Source organism: Populus alba, chromosome 2 (assembly GCF_005239225.2).
Source record: "Populus alba chromosome 2, ASM523922v2, whole genome shotgun sequence".
In the NCBI taxonomy this organism is placed as follows: domain Eukaryota; kingdom Viridiplantae; phylum Streptophyta; class Magnoliopsida; order Malpighiales; family Salicaceae; genus Populus; species Populus alba.
Genome location: NC_133285.1, coordinates 9261153 through 9286121, shown reverse-complemented (window position 1 = coordinate 9286121; position 24969 = coordinate 9261153). Strand labels below are relative to the sequence as shown.

The 24969-nt window shown below is 31.6% G+C and overlaps 2 protein-coding genes across 4 annotated transcripts; both read right to left on the bottom strand.

Annotated features, from left to right (window-relative positions):
• Positions 1-1543: 1543 nt before the first annotated feature.
• Positions 1544-5596, bottom strand: LOC118057711 (probable cyclic nucleotide-gated ion channel 10). The gene is made up of 7 exons (XM_035070377.2): positions 4999-5596; positions 4317-4529; positions 3934-4229; positions 3369-3480; positions 2840-3076; positions 2311-2702; positions 1544-2067 (listed from the first exon to the last, which is right to left on the bottom strand). Exons 1-7 carry the CDS (start codon positions 5446-5448, stop codon positions 1764-1766), a joined length of 2004 nt encoding a protein of 667 aa, XP_034926268.1. The 5' UTR covers positions 5449-5596; the 3' UTR covers positions 1544-1763.
• A 3285-nt stretch (positions 5597-8881) lies between these two features.
• LOC118057710 (uncharacterized) lies at positions 8882-16432 on the bottom strand. Of its 3 annotated transcripts, XM_073407667.1 has the most exons (10): positions 16013-16432; positions 15507-15719; positions 14799-14938; positions 13637-13789; positions 13387-13492; positions 12952-13134; positions 12255-12420; positions 11435-11745; positions 9839-9928; positions 8882-9317 (listed from the first exon to the last, which is right to left on the bottom strand). In XM_073407667.1, exons 3-10 carry the CDS (start codon positions 14811-14813, stop codon positions 9253-9255), a joined length of 1089 nt encoding a protein of 362 aa, XP_073263768.1. In that variant the 5' UTR covers positions 14814-14938; positions 15507-15719; positions 16013-16432; the 3' UTR covers positions 8882-9252. The 3 variants fall into 3 exon arrangements, with proteins under 3 accessions (XP_073263768.1, XP_034926262.1, XP_034926265.1); XM_035070371.2 differs by lacking the exon at positions 15507-15719; XM_035070374.2 differs by lacking the exons at positions 15507-15719; positions 16013-16432 and having other exon boundaries at positions 14783-14938.
• Positions 16433-24969: the final 8537 nt, after the last annotated feature.

Here is a 24969-nt window from a genome sequence, read left to right as displayed (position 1 = left end):
ATCTCTTCCAACAAAAATAAGGAAAAATGGTTTCTAGGCTTATCTTAGGGTTTTGAGGTTTCTATATATATATATATATATATATATATATATATATATATATATAGAGAGAGAGAGAGAGAGAGAGAGATTGAATATTGAATTATATAAACATTTTCCTGATGCCATGGCCATGCCTAAATTGTAATTGCATATATGCACTTTAAAAATCTTGTCACGGAAGTTCCTTGTTTCATTCAGTCATGCAATCATGGAAGCAGGAAGCCATGGAAACTGGAAAGTTCAAGGCTATTATGTTTTGTTGAAATTGTTTTTCCATTTAAAACATTAAGAAATAAGTTCATGAAAATATTTTTCAGTGAATCCTAAACCGTATTAACTTGAAAAATAAAATATATTAACTTGATAAAAATAAAATAAAATAATATTTTTTAACAATATCAACTCATAATATTTACTAATATCATAATAGTCTCTGCTCATCATTATATTTAGTATTTTTTAAATCTGGTCCGGTAGTTGATTTGGTTCAACGGATTGTGACCGGGTTATCTGGGTTAACCTTAATTTTTTAATAAATCAAAATGATGTTGTTTTGATAAAAAATTAAAAAAATAATCAATGAGTTGCAACAGGTTTTTTATTGAATCCCGAGTTAGCAACCAGGCCAAACTAGATTTTAAAACTATAATTATAACAATCATTTTGTTATTCATATAATTATTGTTATTATCTTTCCATAATAACTATTAAAACAAAATCACCAAAACCACAATCAACCACTATTTTATTACCAACATAACCATCATTTTACTTCCACAATCCCTTAATGTCATTATCATAACAATAATCATCATAAAATTATTATTATTATTTATTGTTGTTGTTGTTGTTATATTATTTAAATAATTATCATCATCATCATAATTATATAATGAACTAGATCAAGAGTCCGACCCAGATAAGTGCCCCGAGTCACTCTTTCGCCTTCATACAAAATATTCAGTCTAAACTCCTTGGTATATGAATTTTGCCGATACAAGAATTTGCTTCACAAAATAAGGATACAGAGAGTGCATTGGATTTGATTTTTCCCCTGCGACCAATGGAAAATGTGCCTTTTTAGCCTTTGAATGTTTTGTGATTATAATAATACTTATTTTTTAAAATATTTTTTATTTAAAAATATATTAAAATAATTTATTTTTATTTTTAACATTAACACATCAAAATAATTTAAAACATTAGCACATCAAAATAATTTAAAAATATCAAAAAATTAATAATTTAAATTAAAAAAAATATATATTTTTTAAAATACTTTTAAAACATAAAACAATCATACATATAACTTACTATTTGTTTTTGCCTTTTCAACCATGCTTTTACTCTCGGTAGAAATTTTTGCACAAATAAGAAGTGTATAATATAGTCTAATTCACAGTTTACCTAAAAGAAATGGATCTTCTGATTACTGTTTCTGGTAGCTTCATTCTATACAACATTTCGGCCAACAATGATGTATTTGGCAGCACTCATGCTCTACAAAAAGAAGACTAAAAATCATCACTATATATATGTATATATCCCTGCGTACGTACGTTTTTCAAGCCTGTCAGGGCAAGTACAAAAATGATTACAGTTAAAATCACAGAAAAGTAAATGCTCAAACCACAATTATATACAAATTTACACCTAGACCACTGGCGTTTGAGCTTGCAAATATGAGGCAAAACTAGGATAGTCTCGCTTGAAATGTTCTGTTACTTGTGATGTTGAGTGGAAAAGTCCGGCTCTGTTGGTTTCTGAGGCAGAAATGACAATCTCTGCGGCAATCTAGCTGCGTTTGTGCCATTCTGCCGCAGATTTCTTAATGCGTTGGCAGCAAACTGTGATGCATAAATGGCAATATGAAGGCTTGGCGAAGTACTGGCCGCGTTTGCCAAAGCATCTTGCAGTTTTTCTTCTGCTTGACGGAAGCTTTTAGCCTGCTTCCTCCTACAGTGACGATGCCAAGCTGCCTGTATGAAGCATGCTGCCCACGTCCTCCACTGCACTGAGAACAACCTGAAAACAAAATGTCACCAATAAATAAGAGTTGTGACTTCAGTACAATGGTCATTTGCAAACTTGCAATAGTCACTAGAGCTTATATAGGGAAAGTAGCAATCCATCGTTCCAGTTGCATAATTCTGAGAGAATCTGCTTATATCAGGCCCTGAATAATAGCAGGAGAAATATTCCATTACTAGCCCCTCTCTATTTCTACAGGAGAAGAAAAGGAAGGAGAAACGATCCCTGAAAACTTGCCTGAATGTGTGCTGGATATCCTTGTGATGTAAACGGCGAAACTGGGAAGCTACAGTCTTCAAGTCTTCAGCTTCCAAAGCAAAGGCCTCAACCTCTGACAGAGCTTGTACTGTTCTAGTTGAGATAGGGAGGTTGGAGGATTGGGGGTCTAGGGCCCATGTAAGAAGCCCTTCTCCACAGAAGTCACCAGCCTTGAGAGAGACAGCATTGAAAAAACCAGTTCTTCCACCGTTAGTGGTCACACTTAAGAGATTACCTCGCATGATAAATAGCATCTCGTCAACTGGGTCCCCTTCTCGAACAACGTAGCTATCCTTGGTGTAAAGAGTTGCTTTGAGACGATCGCATACTGCATCCAATATTTGCTCATCCATTTTTTCAAATATTGGCACCTGAAGAGTTGTTAAACATTCTAGAAATTGTTATTTCTCAAAGAAAATAGGGTAACTGAAAATATTTTAGCACATGTTGAGCCAATCCAATAATGCTAGAAGTTAGAACACAGACAAAGACTCGGAAAAGAACTCACTTTCTTGATCAGATCCAAGCAAAGATGGCGGTTTATGTCCCTCCTGAGATCTTTAGGAAGATTACGAATCAGCCCCCGCTCTTCCACTCCTCTGGTTTCTTGCCATCTGTACTGTTCATGCCGCCTAATTCGTTCCTTCAGGTTATCAGGGAGCATTCGGTGGGACATCCACTGCTCTGCATCCCTCCTTTTCACTCTCATTTCCTCAATTCTAACAGTTGTGGATTCGAGATATTTCTGCGACAACCAGGATGTACAATTGTTTAGTGCTTTGAATCATAAGAAAGGACCTCAAAAGAGACAGTTCGCAAGGTCGAGATAATTTATCACTTATGAGTACGGAAAGGAAAGAAAAGTAAGGGTAAACATCGTGCTTTTTTCAAGGGAATGGTACTCAGTAGGCTTAAATTGTCAGTAGAATCACGAAAGGACAGCCCTGTGATATTGAGATAGCAGAATCACAATATTCCATTACATGGACCATTTTTTAACCATCATTTCCTACTGCAAGGCCATGTTAAGGAATTACCTGCATGTTACCGATAAGCAGTGCAAACAAAACCAATCCAGCGATGGATATGAAGATGGCAAAGAGAATCTCTCCAATGAAGGTGCTTGTTTTAAGGTTTTGTCCAAGAGAGCTGTAAAACAAAATTTAAAAAGAAAATATGTAAGCTGGATGAAGTGACTAGAGTAAGGATGTAAATAATTTCATTTGTTTATCTTATATTTCCTTCTCCTTCTTTTTATTAAAGGTTCATAGACTATATTTCCATTCAATTCAAATAAAGTCAGGGCCTGCTGTATGCTGTCCAATTCTAACCCTGATGGCAGGTGCTTGAAATAGCTGGTTTTAATAGGGTTCCTTTATCTATCATTCAGAACTAGAAGGTTCAATTCCACAGATTGCCTACTGGTATTCAACATTTCAATATAGCCAATTTTCTGCTGCCTCGCATTCTTAAATTGGTAAAATTCTGAAGTGACAATTCAGCTTTTAAGAATGAATCAATGGAGAATGTAATTTCATATGATACAAATGAGAGCATGGTAACTGGTTAAGGACTGAACTAGATAACCATATATCCCCAAACCTGAGATTGCGCAAACCCCACCAAAAGCAGTAAAAGAATTTCCGCGGAAAATAAGTTGATTCCACCACTCCAGAATCAAGAGCATCAGTAAATATACCAAAGTTGAAGACCGATGAGTTTTGAATTTGATCAGGTTGGATAAAAGGGCATGATTCGGTCAGGAATGTGTAGTTTTCTCGACGATGATTTCCACAATACCAGTACGTAGAATCACACACTGATCGGTCCTTACACACTTCACGCCAGCATGCATCTTCTCGTTCGATTGAGAACAAGTACCAGAAGGCTCCAATTATCTGGCATATCACGTTTTTCTTTATCAAAAATCCACTTTAATACACCGGAAAAATGTTAAAGATTGTAAAGTATCAAATCCAACTTACATGACTGGCTAGCATGTAGAGAAAGAGGTTGAAAACAGCTCCCACCCATGCAGTTTCAGTAAGTATGCCAGAAGTTCTAGTTATTTCTTTGAACAATGGATAGATTCGAACAAATCTTGGTATGTATTGGGAGAAAATTACAAACTCAAGCAAGTTCTTTGCAGCCAATGAAACCGGGCCATCAACTGATGGAAGGATGATTATAACCACTACCTGAGCAGAACAAGCATGATATGTCAAATTTCTAGGGCTCACGCCAGTTGAGCAGTGACTGATTTTTTGCAAGAAAGAAAAAATCATGTATACAAGTTTCAATTAGAAATAGTCAATAATTTGCTCTTGGTTCATTCTTTCCCCCCATATTTTGTATTAAAATTTCAAATTTGAGTTAAAAATCAGTTTTTCCAGTGATAATAATCAAGAATTTTAATGCAGCTAGTCCAATCAAAATCTACATATATGCCATGTTAAAACGTGAGGACAGGAGCATCAGATGACATAAAATCGTCTAAATGAACCGTTTATCATACAAGTTTTAGGAAGACAATCAACGTAAAGCATACTCCCCCCCCAGTAAGTGTTAGTCACAGGTTGGATTACATCTTTTCACAAGTCCTCTTCATTCCCGCCACTATATCAAGCATGGTTCTTAATGCAAGTTAACAAAACAGGGAAAGAATACCTGAGGAAGTGGAAGGATTGCTAGAATATCAATGATAAAGTGAGAGGTAAGGTATTTTTTGGCGATAACTTTAGGATCCTCAACCAACTCGCCCCTCCCAAATACACGAGAAGAAGGGGCTATGAACCCAGTGCGGAATTGAAAGGCTATTCGAAGTATGTATACGACATCAATGAATGTACGAAGAACACAAGCAGCAGCTTCCATCTTATGGTCCAGATCAAGGCATTTGTCTTTGTCAGTGCCATTAACCCATGGGATGTAAAAGAATAAGGGGTCTATAGCCACTGCAAGCACGCAAACAAGCATAAATATTTTGTTCCAATTCTGGAGAAATGAACCTTGCGGATCAAGAATCTTCTTCTTAGGTCCTTGTTCTTTCACTGAGCGAGCACCCCTAGGATAGAATCTCAATGGTTTCTTTAGGCTTCTAATCCTCTCCGAACCCATCTCCCACCCTCTTCGGATATTATCCCAAACTGCATTGAAAGTTGGTTTGACTTTTCTTGCATAAAATCCATCTTCAATGGAGTATCCCTGCTCTGAACTGAAGGATTCCTCTGATCTCCAATCCTGAAACCTGCATAAGAAAGTAAAAGTTGGAACTTGAAAGCACAAAAAGGACAAGTCACATCAACCAAGCAAACCATCAAGGAGATGAGAAACTCAACCCAGTAAGCACCAATCTCTTATCGAGACAATCCAATTTATTGAACTAAACATGGGGTTCAAGAAAAGGTTAAGAGTCGTGCAATTTACAGACTGGCATTGATTTCAACCACCCGGAATATTGAATATAAAATTTGCATCATGTTCAAAATATGACAACCAAGTAACAAAAATATTTATCTAAAGAAACCCGATATCGTTAACTAAATATGGGTAAAAAAAACCCTGCAATTCACACACTTGACAGTGATTTCAACCACCCAACATGCTCAGAAGAGTCAACACAAATCCACCCTTTCAAGTCATTTGATAAAACATTTACAAAACACTATGATCAACAAAATCCAATTTACTTTTGGTTTGTTCTGCTTAAATTCATACAACACTGCGTTTTGTGTCTATGATTAAAAAAAAAAAAAGGTGACAAACCTGACAAAATTTATCTCCTTTGAGATTCATAACTTTGACCAACTATAATTGACTCACTCTGGCTTCCAAAACCAATCCTGCAAAACATAAAGGGCAAAAAAAAAAAAAGCATATATAAACTCAGTTCGGCTGCTAAAGAAAACAAGAGGGTGAATGATCATATGCAAATCATGTTTTCCAAAAAAAGAAGAAGAAGAACTGACCAAAGCAAAGGCGGTTTATTTCATTTGGGCTTGTGCAAGTTTTTTTTGCCGTTTCTTGATCAATATATATATGCGAATTAAACGAAAAGACAAAGGATGAGTGTAAGACTGTAAGGAAAAGACACCACCAGGCTACTTCCTTTGTTTTATGGAGCACGTGTATATATTGAGATTCTCTGTTCTTTATGAAGAAAAGAGAGTTCGTAGACAAATTTCGTGCTAAGAGGAGAAGAAAGTTCGTCGAGACTCACTCCAATGGCTGGCAGTCACGGTTTGCGCTTTCAGAGAGACGAGACGAGACAGAGAAAAGAGGGAAAAAATGAATGAAAGCAAATATTAAAAAACGGTGACGCCGGGGCAAAGTCGTAAGTCAATCCCAAGGGAGGCTCCAGGAAATTGTTTTAGAAAAGGAAATTGATTATTTTTCTTTTCAAAGCCTGCGGGCCCATTATTATAAAAATGGACGATAGTTGCGTTTTTTTTCTTCCTCCCCACACTTCATTTTTTTAAAAAAAAATAATAAGATTTTTTTGTAAAATCAAAATCCAGTGATGTGTTTTATAGGTAATATTTAGGATTGTTTTAACTATTATTTTTTAATTTAAAAATACATTCAAAATAATATATATTTTTATTTTTAACATCAAAAAATCAAAACATGATCCAAAATCATAAAAAAAATTAAAAGTAATTTTTAAATATAAAAACAATCTTCACTAATCTATCCATGTAAATTGCAATGTTCATGAAGGAAGTTTTAAGTAATAAAGGCATGGACCGTGGAGGGATTAAAGTAGGCTTTTTTTTTAATGGTCATTTTTTCAAATAAATGGTCTTTTGTAAACTATATATATATAACAGTTTATGGAGTGTGTGTTTTTTTTTTTTTTAAAAAAAAAGAACTAATGCACTAACACAAATATCTTACGGATTAAAAGAAGGTAGGTTATCTTAACCTCTTCTACCATCCGAGAAGGTCAACCTGGAAATCATATCGTAGTAAAGCTTCTCAAAGTGGGTAAGTAACATTGGTGGAGCTCACTGGTCCCTAATGGGACAGACATGTGGCGGGTAGACCTTTTCTCGAAGTGCATATTTTACAAGAGCAGGCGGGTTGACTCTGCATGGGATTTGTTTTGTCGATCTTCTCTGCTGTAATCGTCATCTGCTTTCAACTTTGAAGCCGTCTCCTGTTTTTTTCTTTTATTCGCCACTTCCAAATTCCTTATTCATTGTAAGTTATTTACTAGTACTTTCCTAAAACACTAAAAACATACTGATTTAAAAGATATTAATTTAAAGTTAATAAAAAAATATAAAAAAATTTCAAATTTTTTTAAAAGTATTTTTGAAATGCAAAAAAAAATAGACCCACAATTGAATTATATAACGTAGTGGCGGTGATATACTGACGGGAGAAGGGCATGTCCATTCTCTCGAGGAAAAAAATAAAAGTTCGGAAGATGCATGCCGACTCATTCCAAATTGATGTATGTGCCTGTGGTGCTCTTTGAATTTACTCGGTACTTTATTAGCAGCTTGAATGGAAGGGGTGAAAGGTCCTCCGTTGCCTTCATTGTTTGAGAAGTGTGAAATGCTGATTTCGGTGTTTGAAAAAAAATATTAACACAAACAAACGTGATTATCATTTTTCTATATAAAAAAGATGGGCTCGGGGTCGGGGGGGTTCAGGCTCCATTCAACATTAGCGCGTTCGGGCCAAACCTAACTATTCTGAAATAAGATTACTCCGTAATTAGCAACTTGAATTGAAGTTCATCGTACCAGAGAGGTGGGGGAATGACGCTCGATCACTGAGCTGCAACCCCACTCGCCGAGGATCACGTCACATTTCCCCCCACCAGGAAGTAGCCAGCCACCTGCTTAGAATTTATTAATGCTCCCTATAGAAAGCTCTCCAACGCCCTGAACGTATTTTAGGTTGAAGATTACCAACCCTGGAAAAAGACGAGCCGCCATCCTTGTAAGAAAGGAGATGCAAAACACGCCTATTTTCCTTGCTGGGACGCCGTACTCAATCTTGCGTTACTAGTCCAAAGATTAAAATCTTGTTTATTTTAGAAACGTTTTAAAAAATGTTTGAAATTCTTTATTTTTTTTTATTTAAGATGAATTTTTTTATAACATACTACTGTTAAAAATAAATTTTAAAAAATAATCACTAAACAAATAAATAAAAATAAATCATGGGTTGGAGTTGGCTGAAGGGGATAATGCCGGCCTTGCCATCTAACAAGTGAGACTAAGGTTGTGTTTGATTAAACTATATTTTTAAAAATTAATTTTATTTTTTGTTTTAAAATTTGGCATTGCAGTTAAATTATACTTTTAAAAAAAATATATTTTTATTTTTTAAATGGTTTTCATACATTAATGCTAAAAAAATTATATATTATTTTAATATATTTTCAAATAAAAAAAACACTGTAAAAAATAATCTTTTCCGTAATACCAACAAGATTTTTTCCAAGTGCTTTACGAAAGCACTCGAAACATCATATGCCTTTTACATTGTGTAATCCCAATAAAGTTCTTACATCCAAAAAAAGAGATTCACAAGATAGATCAATCCAAGGTTAAGGTGATTATGACACCAATTAGTTTAAATAAATGTTACAAATCATGCTCTCAAGCTTTCCGTTTAAGAGTTCAATTTAAACAACAAAAGGGGAGAAGGGTGTAAGAAGTTGTAATTTGCCTTCTTTATTTCTGAGCTGAGAATTACAACTACTATCTACATTACTCACCCCTATTAGCATACTAATAACATCGAGACTACATTACATTACTGGAACACTTCTAATTTGTTCAAACTTTGCTGATAATGACAAACTAAATCCTAAAAAATAGATGACAGACACTTAATTTTATTCATCTAATTTCTCTCTATTCCGATAATTTCAAAGAGAACAAGGATGGGCCTAACCTCACACTAGGACCTCTCTTCATCTGACTGGGATGGTGGCCCTGGGACAGAGTCGACAAAAAACTCCTCCACTGTTGCACGATAAATCTATCAGCATCGCTTGTCAAAAACAGAGGTAAACAGACTTTCAAATGAGGGAAATAAATATAATGATTTTACAGGATCTTGAAGTGACTTCTGGTAAGTACTGCATTGCCCAAATAATTGAAACTATCTCTTCTTTTTTTTCCTGAGAATTGCTAATAATCAAGCTGAATGATGCAAAAGCATCCATACAGCCGATACTAACTACTCTTGGATTGAGGCTTTGTGGTGGTTGTTGAGAATTGATAATGATATATCATGAGCGCACCAGTCGTGACAAAATTAAAGCCAGTCTTAAGCAACACAATCTGATTCCACGGTAGAGAAAAGTTATCTTTCTAAATGTGTAAGGTGGAGTTTCCTAACAATCTATCCAATCTTCTATTTATTTCGCTTGCACATAGAGACATCTAGAAAAGAATAATGATTTTCTATGCGACCACCATCGAACTGTTAAAGAAGAGAATCAACAAAAAGATAATAATATAAAAGATGCAATGCCCTTTACCTATGTCCTCATTCTCTGGGGAATCAAGCAAAATTTCTGAATCAGATGGCAGAAAGGGGGAACCGGGATAGTTTCCTAGAGCTCCTAAATCTGCAAACAGTTCCAAGGTAACACATTTAATCAAAAGACCTGAAGAAAAGAATAAGTAAAGCACTGGAGTTTGCTTAATGTTAAGATATCTTCAAAATTTGCTATGATATAGCATCAGGGTAAAACATCTCCATGGACATAAAATATAAAGGTGCTGAATTTATCCTAACAAATTTATACAGTCTACAAACATTAGTCCCAAGCAAATCAGAACATTAAAATGTTTCTTCAAAGCAGAGAGGAAATGGGAGAGATTGCAGTTGCAGAACTCGTTCTTTTACTTGCCTCACAATATTTCTAGCAAAGTATGCATCTTAAAGCATCCTACAAAAACCAGTAACATGGCGAAACATGAACAATTAGGCATCAGACAATTTCAGAATGATCATATCTTTCTAGAGGAGCCTTTTCTAACAATATAAACTTCCAATGCTCCATTATAGTTCACTTACACTTTCATCTTTCCCAAATAACAACATAAATTTCCAATGCACTTAACCATATGCAAGGAGGCCGGTTTGATTTTTGTTGTTGTATTAACCAAACGCATACGATCAGTTACAAAAGAAATAATTGCACTAGCTGTATTCCATGTACCATCTTTTGTGTTTTATCAATCAAGCAAGTATATGGACATTAATTTTTCTTACTTCAATATACCAGCTTTTTTTTCATTGTGCCAATCAAGTACTTCAATTAAATCCTCATTAATACATTCATTATTTGATGATGTGATGGTTTGACTTTGACCAATCAACATCATAAAGGAGTTTTTAAGAGGCAAAATTCCTTCTCAAATAAAATAGTAATAATAATAGAATTTTTAATCATTGATAGACTAAAGTTCTCAATATGTTACTGTTTAAAAATAAAAATCACAACCATTCACTCATTTGATTATACTAATAATGTTTCGAGACTTCTAAAAAAATGAATTTTACCAATTAATACCATGAAAGGGTTTCTCTGAGGGAAAGTTCCTTCAATACATTTTTGTTTAAAAAATAAAAACATATCTAATAAGGATTACAACCTTTTACTCATTTGATTATAAAACAAATATTTCAAGACGTGTAAAGTATCTTTTAGAAATGAAAATTATTATTAGCACCAAAAAACAATTTAATGAAAATTTTTAATTATTGTTGTTGTATTAATATTTTTATTGAAAAAATATTTTGCGAACTTTCCTCTTTCATTGAGTAAAAGGTTTTGATGTTTATTAGAAAGTAATTTTTTTTTATTGATTTTTATATTGTCTAGGAGGAAAACTTCCCTAAAACAAAACCCATTTCCATGATGTTAGCTGGTAAACTTCAAACAACCACATCATCAGCTAACAGAGATACTAACAAGTATTTGATGGAAGCACTAAATTAGCAAGATCCAAAAGGTTGGTGTATTGAATTGAGAAAAAATAAATTTCATGTAGTTTATTGAAGGGAAAAAAACTCCAAAAATAATGGCAATGCCATTATCCCATTGCAAAAAAGATTTAAAACTTACCTCCCAAGTTTGACAAATCTGCCGTTAGATCAGAAAGGCTGAAATTCCATTGAATCTGATCCAATGATCTGGAATTCCCAGCTCCACCATCAGGTCCAAGCTGCAATCCTACTGAGCTTGCCACATCAGATGTAAATGTTGTGTCTAATGCTGTGTCTACCCCCATTCCTGCCATGTCAGATGAAGTAAATGGAAAATGGCCACTAGACGCCACTGATGTAGGGCTCACAGGCATCTCAGACAGGGACGAAATGGTACTGCTTGGTGGCACTACATGAGTTGTGTCAGTTGCACTGTTTTCCATCACCATACTACAAGGACAAGGCAGCAGCAATTAGCGGGTCTTTTTTCTTTTTCTTTTTCTTTTTGTGAAGAAAAAACTAATAACCAATACCAAAGCAGGGAGAACATAATTAACTGGATTTAGAATTTTCCAACATCACTGATGTACATACCATTACATAAATTACTACCACTTTCAGAAGACCAAAAGATGATCTAGTGTTCGATACCAATGTGCATTCACTCAGATGAACTATTTTAATAGTCCATGCAATGTAGCATAATCATATGTGTTGGACACATTACCATAATTATAAGTGTTCAACATGAAAGAAAAAAGCAACTATCTCATTCAGCAGTTAGAAGTGACTGTTAATTCAAAACACATACATTTGCATGCACATGGTAAGGCATATAAACCATGTGCACATGTCTAGGTAGGTAGCATTGAAAATGAAAAAGAGCCTTGACAAAGATAATTGTTGTTCATTAAGTAGACAATTTAACAATAATAAAGTGAGGATAGAAAAGTTCTCACTCATTTCCAGAATTCATCCGAATGGGATGAAAATTTCCTGGTGCAGGGACTCCATTAACCACATGACAGCTTGATACTCCACAGCCCATTGAATCAAGATGAGGTTGACCAGGAGTAGCCATAGGGGGTTGTTGCAGGACAGGGTATCCCATGGGTAGATTGTTAGCTGCACTGCACTGCAAAACAGAGATGTTGAATAATAGATATAATATTATAGTAAAAAAAAAGCCTTATTCTGTCATCAAACGTTTTGGCACCATTGAACTTGCATTGCAGAAAATGATAAAAGAACCACATTTTCGATATCTAGGATAACTTGCAAACAAAATAATGGAAAACATAGTTCAGTTTGAAGCCTCAAGAGAAAACAATAACAGAAAAGTCAAATGAGACACTAACACTTTACTAATATCCCGCTAAAAAAGAAAATTACTAGCTTGATGATATTAACAACAATAGGTGCATAAAAATATCCTACAGGCGAGGGGTATTTTTCAAGGAAGTTAATAAAATAAAAGAAGTGCTAAATATCAATGGTGTATGGTTTCTTTACAATGGAGATGAAACTAACTTAATAATCAATATAAAAGTTGGAATTAAAGAATAGAGTTTTTGAAGTTTCATTATTTCTCTTTCTCAAAAATAAAGAAATGCTTAGTGTTTTCCACAATCATTCCAATAGAGAATTAGAACTTACCAGGCATGGGGTGAATCCCGTTTTGTATGGGAGCCAAAGGAACTTTCGGAGCTACTGGATACTTCATTAGATGATATTGATGCTCAAGTAAATAATTAAACAAGAGGATCTGTTTCTTCAATTTCAGCCTAATGTAATAGGCCCTGAAGAAATCAGCATTTTCTTCTTCCAGCTTCTGCCATACTGCGAAATCAAGAAATTATGAAGGAAATATTAGGCTAGATTTCTAGTTTGAATGCTGAACAAGAAAATCAGGTTACTGTAATATTATTCTGTTCAAAGGAAAATATCTACAATAACATGTTTCATAATTACTCTACTCATATTCAATTGAAAATAAATGATACAATCCATGCGGGAAGAAGACTTTGAATAAGCAACAACTTGCTGACAGCAAAGACAGACTGGAAAAATTAAAATTTAAGAAAAACCTACCTAGCGTTGTAAACCCAGGGTCTATTCTTGCGCGAGTCAAGAGGGTTTTAACAACCTCATCTCTATTCATATACAGTTGTAGGCACCGTTCTATTAAATTTTGGACCTGCAATGCCCATAATAGATATGATTAACAGCAGGACATATTAGTTAAGCTTCTCTTACGAACAGATCCTATATGAGAAAAAAGTAATGAAAATAATAATAATAACTAATAAAAAAAACCTTAAACAGGATTGTGTTGCCTTACAAGTTCAATATCTTGGCGTGAAACCTTTCTGCTATCATTGCTTGAGGCAGATTTTGAACCAGAGTCTGCTACAGGCGGCTCTATATTGTGATTATTCTGCTGCTCACTTTGGGAATCCTGCGAAACTTGGGTGGAGGACTGTTCTTGTGCACTCTGAAACCAAAAGGAAAATTCTTGTCAAATTTTTTACAAACAAATTATTTATGTAATAGTTTTTTAAGTGCCAAAAATTACATGAGGAATGAAGGGCCCCGAACAGCCCTTCAATGTGTAACTTCTAAACTGAGTCCCTGAACTTGGATTCGGGAACTACTAAGAGGGTGTTTGGGACATCGTTTCAACCAGAGTTTTCAAAAGTTTTGAATTTTTTTTTTTTTGCTTTAAGTTTATTTATTTTTGATGTTTTTGGATCGTTTTAATGTGCTAATGTCAAAAATAAATTTTAAAAAAATAAAAAATATATAATTTTGATGCATTTTCAAGCGAAAAACACTTTAAAAAGCGACCGTTATCACTGTCTTCAACACCCATTGCTTGCCAACTATCCTCCTTTCTTTTTCCTAACGACAAGGCTTATCATCATGTCAAATAAATTCAAATCTAGCATATGGTTAAGTGTAGTGGTATCTATAAAACCATCTTATAATCAGGGTGGTGATGAGTAAAAAGCAGAGGTGGAAATGCACCACATCATCACCAATTGACATGGCCAAGTTAGAATATATCAGTAAAGAGGCTTGCAGTATGATGAATCGAAACCATGATCAATGCATCACTATTCAGTAGCTGCAGCCAAAGATGGTAGCAAAAAATGAAAATAAAAGGCATATGGATGTGTGGAGAAGACAAGTTTGGGTCTCAACTGCACAAACAACACAAAGATGATAGAAGAAATGTGCATTTGAAATGGCTGAGTGTGTGTGTGCGTGCTTGTTGGGCAAAAGGGTGCAACAGAAAGGGGCAGGGGTGTGGTTTTTAGAGCATATAGTAACCTTAGAAGTTTCAGTTTTTCACTATCCTAGAAGAATGACCACAAAATAACGTGACTTGAGAGAAAACATTTGTCAGGAAATAGAACAAACAAGAAAAGGGAGAGGAGGCGGGGATTTCTTGCATGCGCACACATACACGAACCAAGACACATACATGTTTTGCAACAAACCTGTAAGGTCTTCATTCCAGCTAATTGCAAGTTGACAGCATCTCTTTGACTAGCTCACTGCTGCTAAGGTCATAGAATTTACTAAGGTGAAAATAAGAGCCTCTACTTCTGTCGGGGTCATATATTTAGGCAATTCGGACCTGGGAATTAGAAAAATATATAAGAAACCACAAGCTAAAATGTGATCTTGATTGGAAATATCAATCAACAAAGTTTTAACAGTGCAAACTGAAATAATACTTAAAATGCTTGCTTTCAGATTTTAAGTTTCCTCTCACAATCAGGACAAATAATATAATCTTGATGTTCCTTGATTCAACAATATTTGTCATATTGTTGAATACTTGTCATATTCAACTATATTTGGCAAGTGGAGAGATCACCACGTTAAGAGATTTCCCAAGCACAAGCTTAAGTTCACAATCTTTCAAATATTAACAAATATATTAATCCATAAGATAGTAGCTCCATTCTTTGACCTGTGAACCGTATTTCATAACTAATCATTCTCATTACACAAAAACTCGGAACCCAAACACAACAATAGTACTGCATTGCACCAAAAATCTACACCGACTATCTTTTCCTTATAAGAATCAGGATTGAGGCTTTTCTAACTACTAGCATAATGGGCAAGTATGGATTTTGTTAGCTGTTTTAGGAGACATGCTACCAATAAATTATTGAAGTTAGAGGCTTTCTACAAACCCTAAACTCTAATATCCCGTTCCAACTTCAAATGCTAACCCATTCTTCTACTGTTACTTGCAGTTTTCTTCTTCCTACTCCACATTAGCATCTCATATGCTACCATAGCATTAATCGAGCAGGAAATTTGAAAACATCGTAGCCAACTTTTGGAGATTGGGTAAAGCAATAATTCCTTTTAGACACTCCAGAATTTATACTCCGTGTCAACCACTATTTACGAGCAGACACCAAAAACAAAGAAAATCAATCAGATCCTAGTCCATTAATTAGTTTAGCATCAAAAAAATTCTATAATAAACTGTTAAAATTGCCTTAAAAATTAAAACATAATTAGGTGAAAGCACTTGAATACTTAGCAGAAATACTCCCTCGTGTAACCCAATCTAACATAGAATAAAATAACAAAAATGAAGATAAAATGTAATATATGAAAACAAATAGAATTAATTTTGTTCAGTTCAAAGTTGTAAGCTATAAACAGTAAGATCTAAAAAATAAATTACCTTACACCAATATTCTGAATCTTCAAAACTCCAAAAACAGAGAAACAATTATTTCGACGAATTTGTAGAGCTCAAAATTCGACGAACGGAGCTCTATTTTTTAAAATTACTTATAAGGGCTACAGTAATTGACAAGTCGACAACCTCTACGTTAAAAGCTAGATTGTAACTGTCAGCTTGAAAAAAAATCTAAAATTAAAGGTCGCCATTGGAGCTACAAGGCATTGACTAAGGTCTTGACGGAGATTTTTAAATGTACAGAAGCCAGAAATTAAGAAGGTCGGCTGATTGGAGAGATATTCGTTGGTTAGAAGCACGGATTCTGTGGCATTACAGAGAGGGTTGAATGATTGAGGAGACGCACTGCAGAGAAGCGAAGAGAGAGGGGGGGGGAATCTCGCCAAATTGTTTCCTTTTATTTTGTTTTTTCCCTTTTATACTTTTGAAAGTAAGTGGTGAAATGAGAAATAAATTAGTCGGTATTTATTTATTATTTTCTGACGACGCTACTCCGCGTATTATTTTTAATTTTTAATGTTAATTTTTAAAGTGTTTTTTATTTAAAAATATATTAAAATAATATTTTTTTTTATTTTAAAAAAATTATTTTAATGTAAATACATTAAAATAATTCTAAAATGAATATTAATTTAAAGTAAAAAAAATAAAAATATTTTAGTATTTTTAAAATATAAAAACAACCCAGCTTAGAGACAGGACGAAATTATGGAATAATGCTATGAAGTTTTTGTTAACCACGCCTCACGAATCTCATAAAGGTTTTTCATTTTCTTTGACAGTAACACAGTATCACTTTTTTTATCGGATTAATTGCAGTCCATTCATAACTCGATTTAAAACCTAGGTTACGTGGTGGCTAATTAATTAGGATTAATTTATAATAATATTATTTTAAATTATATATATATATATATTATAAAAATAATAAAGTCAAATTCAATTCTAACTTAATTGATAAGTTCTAGTCTCGTTCAAGTTAAATTAGATCAAATTATAATTAAATTTTTTTAAAAATTAAGATCAGGTCGTGAATTAATCCACCAATTCATTTAGTATCTTATTAATAAATAAATCACATGCTAAATTAAATTAAATTCTTAAACGAATTTGAATTTAATTGATAATTTATTACAAATCTTATATTTATAATAAAATGTGAAATCATAAAATTAAATTCAATTAAATTATTTGGAATGCATGTGAAAATGAATTCAGCAATATTTATTATTTTATCCTTGATTTATAAAAAACATTTTTATTATAAAAAATATTTCCTTTTGTTACAAAGACCCTTGTATTTCTTTAAAATGACATAAAATATAGATATTTAAAAAAAATATAAATAGATATATATATATATATATTATTAATATTTTATTAAATATTTGATAAAAAATAAAAATATATATTTAAAAAAATGATCAAGATCTTGTCATTTGAGTGTTGAGAAAATAAATTATATAAATATTACATTAAAAAATCAAACATTTCACTCAAATCAAATTTAAATAAAATAAATATCAAAACAACACAAAATGCATTATCAAATAAACAAGTTAATGACCAACATGTTATTGATAATTTTAATGTATCACAATTCTCAGTTTTAGAAATTCAAAGAAATTGTCATACAAATTATGCATTAAGAAGTTTTAACTTTAAAATAAGTTTCTGACAATTTCATAGATAAGTTCATGGAAATTACATGAATATTTGATTAGTAAGCAATCCAAAATATGATTCTAGGTGGCTGATAAACTTTACATATTGCTGCTCCACCTAAAAAATATGAACTAGTAGCTATTATACTAACTATAATTTTAAACATTACTTTTTAATCTCTATTTTTTTTTTTTAATTTATACTCATTCAGGCATCAATTAACCATCATTCATTCATTACAAAAAAAAAAAAAAAAAAAAAAAAAACACCCTAATAATCCATACATATGAGTATTTGGAAACACGTACCCGTGTTTTTAAAAAAGTTTAATTTTTTTTATATTTTGAATTATTTTAATGTGCTAATTTTAAAATAATTTTTTAAAAATAAAAATATTATTTTAATATATTTCAGCATGAAAAAATTTTTAAAAAGCAAATATAATTAAAAAAAATTGAAAGATTTGGGCAAAAACCAGAAAAGAAAGGAAAGAAATGACTAATAACATATTTTATGAGGGACAAAAATATCTTTATAAGGATTGATGCGATGCTAGGAGAAAAGAAGGATATTGTGATGTCGGGGATTTTTTTGTAGGAAATAAAGAGGCATATAAGATACACAGTGAAAATAAGGTTTGTGTTAGCACATGAGTATTTTTTTAATATTGTTTTTAATGTTAATTTCAATAGAGATTAATGTAACAAATTAGTTGATCTCCCTCGTGATTTACTTTTGCATTTTTTTTATTAGTCGAATTATATTTAAAACTCAAATCAATATTTTTGAAAGGGTTTCAAACATAAAATTCATTCAATTCTCTAAATTGAATTCAGAATTCAGTTCCACGGATCCAAATGAGCAAAATAACTATGATTAATTATACATGCACATGGTATGATTATTTGAATTCCTTTGCTGGTTTTATGAAATCAACAGAGAAAATGTATCATTGATACTACCGTAGGTAATTAAATAAAAATTTATTTTTTAAAATTATAATATTCAGGAAAGAAAAAACAAAATGAAACAAAAACTGAAAATTTATTTTACCCTTTATATAAAATACTAAAGAAAATAGTGTTTCACTATAGATATCATGGATAGTGTTTTTCTAGTCCTTCCTAACTCTTGTATTGCAATCTATTTTTTAAATTATAAACTATGATTCCATAATCTTTTACAAATTTAATTTTAGAGTAAAAACTTTTTTTTTATTATTTTAATAAAAATTATTATTTTAATATATTTTCAGATAAAAAATGCTTTTAAAAAACATCTTGCATCATTTCCATACCAAATGCACATTTAAATTGACAATTTTAATCATAGCATGCTTACTTTTGAAAATCCCTATATCTATTTTGATATAATCTCCATTCATTAAATAAATAAAAAAGTTTCAATTCAACTTCAAATCTCCTAGCTACTCCACGTAATGAAACGCTTTGTATATTTCACTTCATCAAGTGCTACTGAATATCTCTTACATGTAAACCGGACGCAGCAAAATGATATTCACAGCCATTATCCCACACGTCTCGCTTGTTTTCACTTTCTCTTATTTTGCATGGCGGAATTTCGAAATTGAACGTGTCTTTTTTCTATATTTTTATTTGTTTTTGTGTTTTAAAATAAATAGTTTTTTATTTTTTATTTTAAATTAATATTTTTTTAATGTTTTTTAAATCATTTTGATGTACTAATATTAAAAATAATTTTTTTAAATAAAAAAATTATTAATTTAATATATTTTCAATTAAAAAATAACTAATATCACATTCTTCATCACTGTTTAAACTTTTAAAAAAAAAAAAAAACATTAAATGATTAGCAAGGCCTTTGCTTCCAGAGGAAAGCATAGTATAATTTGCCATTAGAACTTACAGACAAAAAGTCCACTAACACCGGTTGCGGTCTGTACTTCTTAGGGTTCATCGGAAAATGACAAGAAAGTTGCCTGTAACGCAGAGCCAAGTTGTTGATTGTTGTTTTACTCCGTGGCCAGCAAAACTATATATTATCACTATCATAATTCACGTAGTGGGGTCCAAGACTGCTGGTCTGTGGTCCGACTCTGGAAATCTTATTGCCTGCCGAGCCGATCGTTTTGATTTTGATGGAGATCTACTAGATATTATGCTTCTTTGAATGGCCAGGAGGACCACCACTGCCCATAATTGTGGTGATGCCAACTCTTTTTTTTATTATTATTGGATCCGGCAATAGCTTTTTTCAGAACTATTGATTCCTGTTCTTGGTTGGTTTTGAAAAAGAAAAGAAGCAAAGATCCACCTGAAAATATACGGTGGTTAATTAACACCGTACGTGGATCTTGCAAAGGTTCCCAAAAATGTTTTTTTTTTACACGACACTTAAGATATATAATGTAAAATGAGAATAAATTTTTTTTTAATAAAAAATACTTAAAAAAATAATTACAATAACAAACTCATAAACTTCTAAAAGCGTGTAGTGATAACATATTTATTTGTGATAGTTAGTGAATAGTATATCAATAAGAAATGGATAAATTATTACACCTGCTGAATTTATTTAGTAAATTCAAACTCTTAGAGTTTATTTGGTAATGTAGTTATGATTGTTTTTTAAATAGCTTTTTGTGTTAAAATACATGTCAATGATATTTTTTGATTTTTTAAAAATTATTTTTAACATCAACACATCAAAATGATTCGAAAACACTAAAAACATATTAATTTAAAGTTAATAAAAAATAAAAAAAATTTAAATTTTTTAAAAAACACTTTTAAAATACAAAAACAAATAAATTCTTAATTGATCGGAAGCAACGAATCCCGACATCATGATTGACTACCAACTATCATCTAGCTTGGTCCATGTCGATCAAGTAAATGTAACAACGAAGATGAAGAAAATTAAAAACAACATATCCTTATTTTTTTAATCTAATCTAACTATTTGCAAATATAGATTTTGAAAAAAATTGATTTTTTTTATTTTAAATTAATATTTTTGGTGTTTTTAGATTATTTTATATACTAATATTAAAAAATATTTTTAAAAATAAAAATATTTTTTAAATATATATTTTTTAAAATTATTTGAAAAAATAATTATTATTATACTTTTAAATATCCTTTAAATATCTCAATGAATAAAAAAACCCAAGAAATAGAAAATTACTAGCACCATCATGGGGGCCTTACCTTTATTTATAAATGATGAATTTCACGAGACCTTCGAAACTGGCTCGTGACCCCTCATGAGCCGAGCATGCACTGGCAGCCGCAGGTGATCAAATTTAAGGCTTTAAACTAAATTTTCTTAATTTATATCTAGAGGGGACGCGAGAGTGCAGTTATTGTTGTTTTTTTAAGATAAAACCGCGGAGTAGATGTAATACGAAAATTTGTGAGCGTAGTTTTTATTTTTTTAAAATATATTAAAATAATATTTTTTATTTTTAAAATATATTTTTAATATCAATATATCACAATAATATAAAAAAATAAAAAAAATAATACTTTTAAAAACAAAAACAAACTGTTTAAGCATTCATTTTGTTTGGTTGCAGACACCAACAAATGAGAAGAGCGAGCTAATCAAGAGCGTGTTTTCTACTATAATAGCGGTTGTTTTTTAAATAATTTTTCGTGATGAAATATATATTAATGATATTTTTTTATTTTTTTAAAATTATTTTTGATATTAATACATCAAAATAATTTAAAAAAATGTATACCGCATTAAATTTTAGTAAAAGAAAAAATTTTAAATTTAGTGGTAACATGGTTTCCACTCCGTTCCCAAACGTTTTCCAAATAAATCCTGACATTAATATCGACCTGTCACGTTCCACGGTCAGACTACACGTGTCAGAGAGTTTGTGACAGAGCGTGGCTTTCGCATGGCTGTAACGGCAACGGGATTTGGGGGCAATATTGAGAAAAGCTATCGGGGGTATGAAAATCGCCGCGAGTGGTTGCTATCTTTGACCTTTGGCGCTATCTTGACTCGTGAGATCTCTCCATCAGAAGTTTTTCGGTCCACTTGGGAATTTGATGGTGGCATTCACCGAACAATAGCATATTTTGAATCCTCTAATTCCTCTCTTTCTAACTCACTCTCTTCTAAGCTCTTTGATTGTCTTCGAAGTCATATATGCCCTCGGCTCTTGACAAAATTTTAAAACATGTGGATTTTTATTGCACATTTATGTATTGTGTACTAAGAAATAATTAATTGTGGCCTTATACAGTTACTTTGCTATATATTAAAACATATAAAGATTTTTTATTATATATATACTGTGAATCAAGATACAATTAATTATGGATGATACTATAGCATCCTGATAGGCATTCTTTTCATGTGTTTTTAGTAAAAAATAACAGTTAGGGACGTGATCTTCCCTGCCAAAAGCCACTTGGTATGGCTTTAGTAGGTGAACCCAACATTATTGGACTTAGTTAACAAGCCAGACCCAAAACACTTTCAAAAAATACTAATAGTGTTGGGTCCTATCTCATTATGGACGACACTATAGCGCCTATATATGGCGTTGTCTTTTCTATTTGTAAATTAGAACGGGTTGTTGGGTCGCTGCAATATGACTCAATAGCTTTGGATCCAGCTTCCACTAGGACTCAATAGCGTTGGGTACCCAAGACTTTAATTTCTTTTTTTCTTTTTCATACAGTAAATAGGAATAAATAGATGAGAATTTTTTCCATTTGAGGTTCAGATGAATTTTTTTATTTAAGCACGTTTGTTTTTACCTTTCAAAAATGCTTTTAAAAATATTTTTTTCCCCATTATGGACATAGACACATTGCCCCCACACTAACCTAAAACACTTTCAAAAAGTGTCCAAAGCGTTGGGCCCTGCCTCCAAGCAAGACCTAACACTCTCAACTAGACCCAAAACACTTCTAAAACGTATCAATATCGGTGGATCATGCCTCCAAGTAAGACCCAACTCTGTGGACACATACTTATTGCAATGCGAGCGACACTATAGCTATAAAGTATTTACATTATGGATGGCACTGTAGCACCATGAGAACGTTCATGTCCTGTGTTTTTAGTCAAGAGTTGCGACCATGTTTTCTATTTGTAAATCAAAAATCCTGGATCATTGCAGCACAACCCAACCATGTTGAGTTTTGCTCAACCCATTAGAATTGGGTCCGACCCTTAGTTAAGACCTAAGACTTTAATTATTATTTTTTTGTTTTCCATATGATAAAGAAGAATTGAATAGGTGAGATTTTTTTTTTTCATTTGAGGTTGAGTTGAGTTTTCTTATTAAAGCATGTTTTTTTTGTCCTCTTGAATTGTTTTTCAAAATAAAAACATTCATGATATTAATTGTTTTTCATATTCACATAATATACTTTATATATTTTTTTTATAAGAGAATTTTTTAACAATAAAATTCATTAAAAAACAATTCATAAATACTATAATATAATATTAGTTTGGGACAACGATGCTATGTTTTTTCAAAACATGTGGGATAAAAATTATTTTTGGTTTAAATACTTCAATTCAGAAAAATAAGATAATATCTTTTCAATGTGGGATAAAAATCTTTTCCAATAGTTATTTAAAATTAATTGTATACAACATGTATAGCCTATATCCATATTGATTATTGCTTAATTTTTTTGTATAAAATATTAAAACCTCAAATATTTTTCTCCATTTTCCCGGTTTGAAAATATTTATTTTTTACTTTATTTTAAATCAATATTTTTTTTTTATGTTTTTGTATTATTTTTAAAATATTTTTTTAATATATTGAGATTGTGTCTTGAAATTTTTTAATTTTTCCCTTTACTTAATTTTTTTTTGTTTTTGTATTAGTTTTAAAATATATTTAAAAAAAAAAATGTTTTGAGATTATGTTTGGTTGTGAAGTGAAACCCAAGAAATTTAAAAAAATTTAATTTTTTTCCTTTATTACAAATTAATATATTTTTGTATTAGTTTTTTTAAATGTTATTTTCAAAAAATATTATATTGAAATTGGATCTAGTTGCGTAGCCAAATCCAAGGCGATTAGGTTTGTTTTCTCAAGGACCCAACGCAAATGGGTTAGGTTACGCTTCAGGAACTACTTTTAAGGGGTCCTGGGTTCTGCCTCCTATCAAGAGTCTGACTCAACAAGGACCCAACCACGTTGAGCCTTGCCTTCGACAAAGACACGCTAATGTTAGAGCCTATTATCATTTTAAAAAAAATACATTGAAATTGTGTTTGGTTACAAAACGAGACCTAGAAAATTTGAAAATTTTAAATTTTTTTCTTTACTTCTAAAGCTTTTGTATTAGTTTTTAATATTCTTTTTTTTTTATAAAAAAACCATATTGAAACTGTGTCTAGCTACGAAGCGAGAACCAGAAAATTTAAAATTATTTTAAGCAAGACCCAATAGGGTTTTTTTAAAATATCTTATTTTTTTTATTTTGTTTAAAAGTATCTTTTAAAATCTTTTAATTATTTAATAAACAAGAGCCACGTAACTAGTTTATACTAAGAATCTTCGGATTGACATTCGAAGCAAGATTCGAAGCATGACATGTCGAAGTTCAGTAATCAATACGCTCAATTAAAGAGGTTCAAAAAGAAGAAAAAAAAGCGTTAATATATTCCTTTAAGAATTTATGTTGATGGTGAATCTTTGCAAACCGATATCAATAGTTGCACTTTACATTGCTGTATAAGCCATATGTTTTGTTTTGAATTCAATCCAGTTGAAATTCGTGGACGACACGGTCCATTATAGATGGTTGAGAGGTAGAGGTTGCCACGTAAGCCAAGGTCTTTAGCCTTAAAATTATGGGGGAAAAAATATAATAATAATAATAAAATTGATAAAAAAAATAATAATGAAAAGATAAAAAAAAAAAAAAAAAAAACAGACTTATATCAATATGAGTTATCAAACAACTTAATATTAAAGGGTGAAACTATTAAAAAAAAACAAACAACTTTAAAACAACAACATAAAAAAACTTCGTTAAATTAGGTGAACATGCAAACTTCACAACTATGGATATAACATTCAAATAATTTTTATATAAAAATACAGGAAAAAAATTGAGAGATGAATTTAAGCAAATCAATCTTAAAAAATGATCCAAAAAAAAGTCAATCTGCGTTAATTTTTGAAATAAGTGATCTTGATCTTAAACATGAGACTAAATCATAGAAGGCAAATTGTAAATAATAACAAATCAAAACTCTAAAAAAAAAAAGTAAATAAAAGAGAGAATATCATCTGA